This window comes from Papaver somniferum, chromosome 6 (assembly GCF_003573695.1).
Source record: "Papaver somniferum cultivar HN1 chromosome 6, ASM357369v1, whole genome shotgun sequence".
NCBI classification, from domain to species: Eukaryota; Viridiplantae; Streptophyta; class Magnoliopsida; order Ranunculales; family Papaveraceae; genus Papaver; species Papaver somniferum.
In genome coordinates, this window is record NC_039363.1 from 139,068,600 (window position 1) to 139,076,980 (window position 8,381).

The window sequence follows — 8,381 nt, forward strand, 5'->3', positions numbered from 1 at the left end:
CACAAAACATCGAAAAAGAAACTGTTGGGTTGAAATAGACTACTAATTTACGGTTGCCCGAAACATCCATTCGGAACGTACTGATATGTCTGTATCATGGCTTTATGAAATCGTGTCCCAATTGTACAGATTGTTTTGGAAGGAGAACCGTCATTACTAGATATTTTTTCTCTACTTAGCAACAGCTGCCCGGACATAGGAGGCACTTCATATTGTAAGCCATCCAGAGCGGAGCTGGATGAGTGAGGCCAATTCTCCCAAAACTAATTTGTCATAGAAAAATGTAATGCAGCTCTTATAGTTTGCTAAGCTACGATGTCAATTTGAAAGCGGCTTGTTTTTAAGAGGAGACGAGAAATGATGGGAGTTTCGAACTCACTTTCCTACAGGCATTACCCCCACACACAAAGACACAAGTACATAACCCATGTGGCCATGCTATTATGTTAAGTTGGTCAAAAAGTCAAAGGTCAAGAAGAGCCTCAAAGTCTCCCTTTCTTTGCTCTCCCTTTCGCTAATTTAATGGTAGTTTTTTTGGTCTTTGTGCTAACTAAGATATATCCTTAAGATTTATAATATCCATATACTTTTTGAAACTTAAGTCATGCTAGACCATAACTTCACAATTCCCGAATTGGTGACATCAAGTACATTCCTTTAGCTGCCTCACACTCATGCCTGATCCGAATGGTTGTTATTTTACTAGACCAAAATCATTGAGAATTATTTATACGCATAGTTTTTGGTTGGTGCTCAAACATCGATTCTTGCACAAATTGATGCGACTCAAACGGTCGAAACTTATGCTTTTTAGGGGAATCCACAAGACACTAGCCCTAGTTCCCCGAATACAACACAACCTTAATCCAGTGATTGATTTGATTTCACTACAAGGCAATCCCTAACAAAGAACCGGAGCTCAGATGGTTCCATCCTACAGTTGTTCGATAAAATGGGCCAGAGTTGTTGTGTGTGAATCCAAGTCCGAAACCAAAAGGAAGGTTGAGAAAAAAGATGCCCGCCTTTGCCCACATGGGGTATCTTAAATCTTGATAGTTAGTAGCCACTTTTTGACTTATATATCCTTGTTTTCTCCCTCCATTTAAACGTTCGATTAGACCATCATTTATGTGGTTGTGCACCCTCTGGAATCAATTTGCATTTTGTGCAATATTGCTGATAATTCTTGCCTCATATATGAATACCTTTCCAAACAGTTTCAGCTAGCATGTGTGGTGTGGTTACAGTATTTTTTTAATGACCATTTGCAATGATTTGTTTTAACGCTTCACTAGGTTTATGACACATAATATAGAAAATGTTTAATTTATCAATGATTTCCCAACGGTTAGAAATGTCAAAGACTCCAAACAAACCGAGTAACCGACCCATCTTGATCCAGCTGCAATTAAGGAGGGCACTTTCGGTATAAAAGACTTAAAAACGTCCTCTTTTTTTAATAGCAACTTGCAGTTAGCTCAGAACCCCATAATCGCTGGACGAAGAAATCTCTCTACATCTCTATTCTACGAAAGCAAAGATCCCCTCTTCTCTAGCGGTCCCCACCGGGCCCACATCTAAAACCAATCTCTATATAAAGTCCACTCTTTCCTATTCCAAACAGAAAACCACACACAAATCCTCTCATCATCTCTCTCTATCTGAAACTCTCACACTCTCCCACAAAACAAAAGAAGATCATTCATTTTCGTTCACTGTAAGTAGTTCCCGGCGAGACAAAAACAAACTTTCCGAGAGAAGAAAAAGTAGTCAGATTCTGAGACTCCGACGAGTATGGTCGACGTAGATAGAAGAATGACTGGGCTAAATCCAGCACATCTAGCTGGTCTTCGTAGACTTTCAGCTAGAGCATCTGCACCTCCAACACCGAGACCAACAACAGCATCCGGAGGAGTCAGAAACACTGGTCTTGTTTCGTTCTCAACATTAGCAGATAAAGTTATATCTCATCTTCGTAAATGTGAAATCACAGTGTTAGAAGGTTTAACTGATTCAGAATTTGCTACTACTGAAGCTGAATTTGGTTTCGTATTTCCACCTGATTTACGAGCTGTTTTATCAGCTGGACTTCCTATTGGAGCCGGCTTTCCGAATTGGCGCGCTAGTTCTTCATCGTCATCTAGATTTCATCTTCGTTCTTTACTCGATTTACCTATTGCTGCAATTTCATTCCAGATTGGGAAAAACTCTCTATGGCCTAAATCTTGGGGTATTAAACCATCTGACCCAGAAAAAGCTATCCGGGTCGCCCGTAATTCACTGAAAAAAGCTCCTCTTCTTATCCCATTATTCAATCATTGTTACATCCCTTGCAATCCTTGTTTAGCTGGTAATCCTATTTTCTTCGTCGATGAGAATCAGGTTTATTGTTGTGGATCTGATTTATCTGATTTCTTTCAACGTGAATTAGTTGTCCGATTCGACGAAGATAGCAGTAATACAGGTAATCTACTTAACAAACAGAGATCCGTTAGTGAGAAACAAGCGGGTACGAGCTCAGCATCGTCTTCTTCTTCGTATTCGAATTTCTCGAGAAAAAGTTTAGATTCATCAGTTAAAAAACCAAGATGGGTGGAATTCTGGAGTGATGTAGCGGTTGATAAAAGGAGAAGGAATTCATCTTCATCATCGTCATCTTCAACACCGTCATCACCTGAAAGATTCTTTGAAATCACTAAACAACAAGAACAGCCAAAATCACCCGTATGGGTTGATGAATATTTGAATCGGGTCGAGTCTGTTTTAAGAGAAGGTGGATGGGTTGAAAATGAAGTTAAAGAGATGGTTAATGTGGAACCATTAGGGTTCTTTGAAGGTGAAGTGTTGTTAGTTGATAAACAAGGGGTTTTGGACACTTTGTTATTGAAAGCTGATCAATTCTCAGATTCACTTAGAAAAGCTGGATGGAGTTCTGAAGAAGTTAGTGATGCTTTAGGTTTTGATTTTAGGTTAGAGAAGGAAAAGAAACAAATGAAGAAATTATCTCCTCAATTGATTGAGAAAATTGGTAAACTTGCTGAATCTGTTTCCAGGTCACATAGTAAAAATCTAAATTAACTGTCAATTATTTTATCTACAACAGCTGCATTTGGTTCATTTTTCCATTAAAATTGTGAAATTTGGAGAAAGAAAAGAGGATCATATTGAAAGAAAAAATAGGTGTAAAAAGATATTTTTATATATAAATTAATTTACATTTTCATTTTCATTTAATCTTTGTCTTGCTTTAGAACTCACTCAGTGGTCTGTTGAAGTAACTGGTGTTTCTTTAATGTAACTTTGATATCTACACTCAATTGTTCTTCTTTTATTGTAACAATGGTACTTGCACTCAACAGCTTGCTTGTTTGTGTTAGCCTGATCAGATTCTCTTTATACATTTCAGTACAGAGATGTTCTGAGATACAGCTATCTTTACCATTAACAGAAGAAGCTATATATGTTTAGGTCTTGCCATTTGCAATTTACGGCTGTGCAGAGCCCATCTACACTACATAGGTGCACTCATGTTATATTTATCAAGAATCCAAAATTTTGAAATTTAAAGCTAGCAAAAATGGGACTGACACATTTGTATTGAACTCAATCAAAAGAAGAGAATCTGGTTTTGATTAAAGGCACTGGATATGAATCTCCTGAGTCCAGAAATTTTTTCTTGTGATATGGTACTGATATACTTTAATAGCATGGGACGAGAAATACAAGGAGAGTCTTTTTTTTTTGGGTTACTTTAAGAACATCGAGAAGAAAAAATGGTGTTTTTAAGAGAGCGCGTGTGTATGTGTTTTGTTGGGAATTGAGGAAAAGCTAGAAACTAGTGAGAACACAACTACGAGGTGTGTAAGTGAAGGCTGGGTTTCGGAGTTTGGGTTGGTCAATATCCAGGTCCGAACCCTGACCAATTACACTTTCCGTATATTACGGACCAAGATAAAATGCAATCCTGCAACATTTGGCTTGCCAAATAAAATGAAGATGTTACATACCCCTCTCTCCCCTGAACTTTGTTCCCATCAATTTCTCACATGACGAGGAGCCCGGCTAAGTCCCTTCGTCTTGGATTGGTGAATTCTTAGAGCTTCCTATGGTCTGGCACCCGATGTCATGAACCAATATTCTCGCGACAAGTCAGGAAAAAAAATTGGAAATGCATATTAATTTCACATACGAACACACTGCAGGCTTGCAGATCCGATTTACTATGATATAGTGTGATAGTTTGAATTTTGATTTGCAATAGAATTTAGACAGTTCTTCTCTTTTAAACCACTAAAAAATTTAAAATTTCGATTTGCAATTTTTTTCTAATTTTACGGATCAGATGATGTTCATACAGTGGTGTAAGATTTTGATGTATAACTAATGAATTGGGACAATTATATCCATCAGTAGCAAGGAAACCAAGGGTGGCAAAATGATCGGTTTTAAAATCTTTCTCACCTTATTGACAGTCTCTTTTAATTTTCATAAATTGTTCTCAATCATTTGCATGTAGTTCATCTATTTCACACAGATAGAGTCAGTTTCTTTGAAGAATCAGCAAAAAAAAGTAATTACAAAATATAGATTCTTGCTTGGAGTGTCCAAGAAATAGGAAACAGAAGAACTAGACAACACCTGAATGATTGCATCTATAGTTATAAATTCCTAAATCATCTTGGATATCCTCGTATAAAATGCCAAGGGACTATAAGAAAGGATGGAGGCCTAGCTCTATTATGGAAAAATGCTTAGGAGTTAAAATATTACACACAACTAGTAACATGATGTATTTTACGAGCACAACTGGTTCATCTCATATCCCAATTCAGTTATAAACAATCTTCTACCTCATGGATCTGATCATGCCCTAATTCTTCTACACACTCAAGTAACATCATAGCAAAGTCTAAAGATAAGAAGATTTTATCAAGTCTGGCTTACCAACTCCACCTGCAAATAAGTGATTGAAGAAACATAAAACTCCACAGAGAAAAAGAATTTGAATGTGACAGGATATTACAAGCAATTACAAAATCTCTGGGAGCAGCAATGTCTTTGGTCATGTCAACACAGAAATAGAAAGACTCAGAAACAACTCCAAAAACTGAAAAGCAACAGTACTCAAGATGCATACACAATCAAAGCTCTCGAAACAGAATTAAATACATGGTATGACAAGAAGCAGTTATTCAGTATTAACAATCCAGAGAGAACATCATAAAGAAAGAAGACAGAAACAACAAGTTTTTCACTCCAAAGATAACTTCAGAAAAAGAAGAAATCACATTGATACTCTCTTGAATGAAGAAGGAAAATGGGTCTCAACAAAAGAAGAAATACGGTTTTTACTCACATAGCACTTCAGTAACGTATATACTTCTTCTGCTCATAATATGGATTAGAATATTCTTTAGCAGATAAATCCTGTATAAGAAAAAAAAAAGAAAACCAAAATTTAACTCAAATATCAACTGCCGAAGAAGTCAAAGAAGCAATATTCAGCATCAATGCATGGGCAACACCAGGACCAGGTGGATATCAAGCTGGCTTTTAGCAAAATACATAGAGCATTATAGGAATGGGGGTAACAAAAATGATCCAATATTTTTTTACTCATGTTTATTTCCCAAATAAAATAAATGGAACCTTTCAAGTTCTTCCACCAAAAAAGTAAATTATGACTAGACCAACTGATCTGAGACCAATAAGCTTATGTAACATTTAATACAAGCTTATAACTAAAAACTCAAGCCACAAGATTAAAACCTATACTTCACAAAATCATATCACCTTGACAAGATGCATATATTCCTGGTATAAATATTCATGACAATGTCATTGGAGCTCATGAGATTATGCATTAGATGAAGACAACTAAAGCTTATCAAAGAGCAGTGGGTGTCAAGCTGGACATGGTCAAAGCTATTGACATAATGGAATGAGACTTCTTGAAAGAAAAAAAAATGAGTCATCTGGGATTCTCTCAAAACTGGTGTCAGCTAATACATCATTGTGTTAGTACACCAAAAATCTCTTTTCTCATTAATGGCTCTCCCATGGAATTCTTCTCTCCAACAAGAGAACCAAGGCAAGGTAGGTGACTCCATATCTCCATACCTGTTATTCTATGCAAGAAAGATTTTAGTAGATTGCTTACCAATGTGATAAATGAAAAATTATAGAACCAGTAATTCCAACAAAAACATGACCAATAATATCTCACCTTTTATTTGTAGATAACTCCATTATGTTCACTAAAGCTACTGGAAGATCCATAAGTAGTTTCAAGGACATAATTTACAAATTTACTTCTTCTTCTGGTCAAATGGTTAATCTTGAAAAATCATGTGTGTTCTTCAGCAAGAATCTTAGCAAAGAAGCCTACGAAGACATCACAAAAATGCTACAAATGAAACAAATGGACCAAAAAGAAAAGTATCTGGGTACTCTGCTCCAGACACCTAGAAGTAAAGATAAGTTCTTTGATTCTTCGGTTGATAAGATGGAAAATGAACTGCAGACTTGGCAAGGAAAGCTCACTTCTCAAGCTGGCTAAACTACTCAGATCCAAGCTTCTCTGAGCACCACAGTGAACTACCAGATGGGTTTGTTTGAAGTCCAGATAAAGCTATAAAAAGAATGGAAATAATCCATTTATTACTTTTGAAGCAAAAAGAATGCAAAATGAGGCAATAACATTTCTTACAAAAATGTGAATATACCAAACAGAAACGGTGGTCTTGGTCTGTAAAACTTAGAATTAGTAAATCTCACTCTCCTAGCCAAATTAGCATGGAGACAGTTGCATGAAAAATAAGCTATGTGGTACAAAATTCTAGAAGCAAGATATTTCAAAGGAAAAGATTTGTTATTGGATAACACTGCAAAGAAAAGAAGCTCATGGATATGGCAAAGCATTCAGACAAGTCTTCAAATTATAAAAACTTACTGCATATGGGAAATTAGAGATGGTTCAGATGTAATAGCACACAAGCACGGATAGTTTTCAAAAACAGAAGAGCTGAACTTTGCAGCGGATGTTTCCACTCAACAACAAGCTAATAATAACAGAAAAGTCTCACTTATCATTGAAGAAACGGGAAGCTGGGATGTACATAAGCTTAATAATCATTCCAATAATGTTCAAACGCAATAAATACTAAACATCAAGATACCTATCCCTGGTAAAGACAAGGTAAGATGGCCATTAATCAAATCTGGTAACTTTACAACCCTCTGATAACTTACAACCCTCTATATAGAGAAATGTTTAAGTCTCCCCTCCAAGAAAACAATGGTTAAGATTATGGCACATGAAAGTTCCTTACAATGTGAACAATTCTTATGGAAGTGTTGTCAAGATATCCTTCCAGTTAACAAGAGATTTAGCAGATACAAGAAAGAAATTAGCATCCTATGTACTTTCTACAACCAAGAAGAAAATACAAGCACTCATTTACTTTGCAATTGCAATTATAGAGACACTATTTGGTTCGACATTTCAGTGTCTCTTCACCGATCAAAAAATAATAATCTCTTTGTAAAAAAAACTGGGTAATATCTTGGTTTGCTGATAAAAAGTATCTAGAAGCTACAAATACTCATCTGGCCAGCTTAGCAGCTTGCACCATTTGGCATATATGGAAACCAAGATGTGAGTAAGTGTATGAAAATAAATCGTATCATCGTAGGAGCATTGTGCATAAAATAACCTCTTACATAAACATCAAAAGCATGAATTGTACAGGTTATCAAAAGAAAAGTCAGAATAAAAACTACATGAACCAAACTGGAAATTGGAGAACACCTCCAACATATTGGGTAAAGATGAATACTGATGCTTCTTTTCTCTCTCAAAATACTAATGTAGGTTTTGCTTTAATTGTTCGTGACTCTGCAGGGAAATTATTGGCAGCAATGGCCTACTCAACAAGAGCCAGAGATGTGAATCAAGCTGAATCGATGGTACTGCTTAAAGATTTTCAATGGGTAAAAGATATGAAGTACAAGAAAATTATTATAGAAGGAGATTACAGGTCTGTTATCAACTGTTGTAGTCGTAGCATCTAAGGTTTTAAATAGGAAGATCATATTATAATAACTGACTGCCAAAAAATCCTTCATAATCTAGAGTCTCTAGATTCTTGTCAAGTTACTTTTCAAAAGAGGTCTAGCAACAATGTACCGGATAAGCTGATAAAATTAATTAGAACTAGCATTAGGTTTCAAACTCGGAGAAATGATCCTCCAAATGCAATTGCTAGTATCTTAGACATAGAAAGCAAAAATTAGGTTGTCAGCTTTCAGAGTGACTCCAGCCGTAATCTGTTGATCTTGTTTCAATGAAATCTCCTTCGGGAAAAATAAAATAAAATACA

At 36.0% G+C, this 8,381-nt stretch overlaps 1 protein-coding gene across 1 annotated transcript; it reads left to right on the top strand.

Moving 5' to 3' along the window:
- The first annotated feature begins 1,614 nt into the window (after nucleotides 1-1,614).
- LOC113289514 lies at nucleotides 1,615-3,234 on the top strand. Its single transcript, XM_026538780.1, has one exon. The coding sequence runs from the start codon at nucleotides 1,795-1,797 to the stop codon at nucleotides 3,076-3,078; it is 1,284 nt and encodes a 427-aa protein (XP_026394565.1). The 5' UTR covers nucleotides 1,615-1,794; the 3' UTR covers nucleotides 3,079-3,234.
- Nucleotides 3,235-8,381: the final 5,147 nt, after the last annotated feature.

Bases quoted from the DNA above. Each gene is read 5' to 3' on its own strand.
- LOC113289514 (XM_026538780.1), top strand. From the start codon at position 1,795: ATGGTCGACGTAGATAGAAGAATGACTGGGCTAAATCCAGCACATCTA.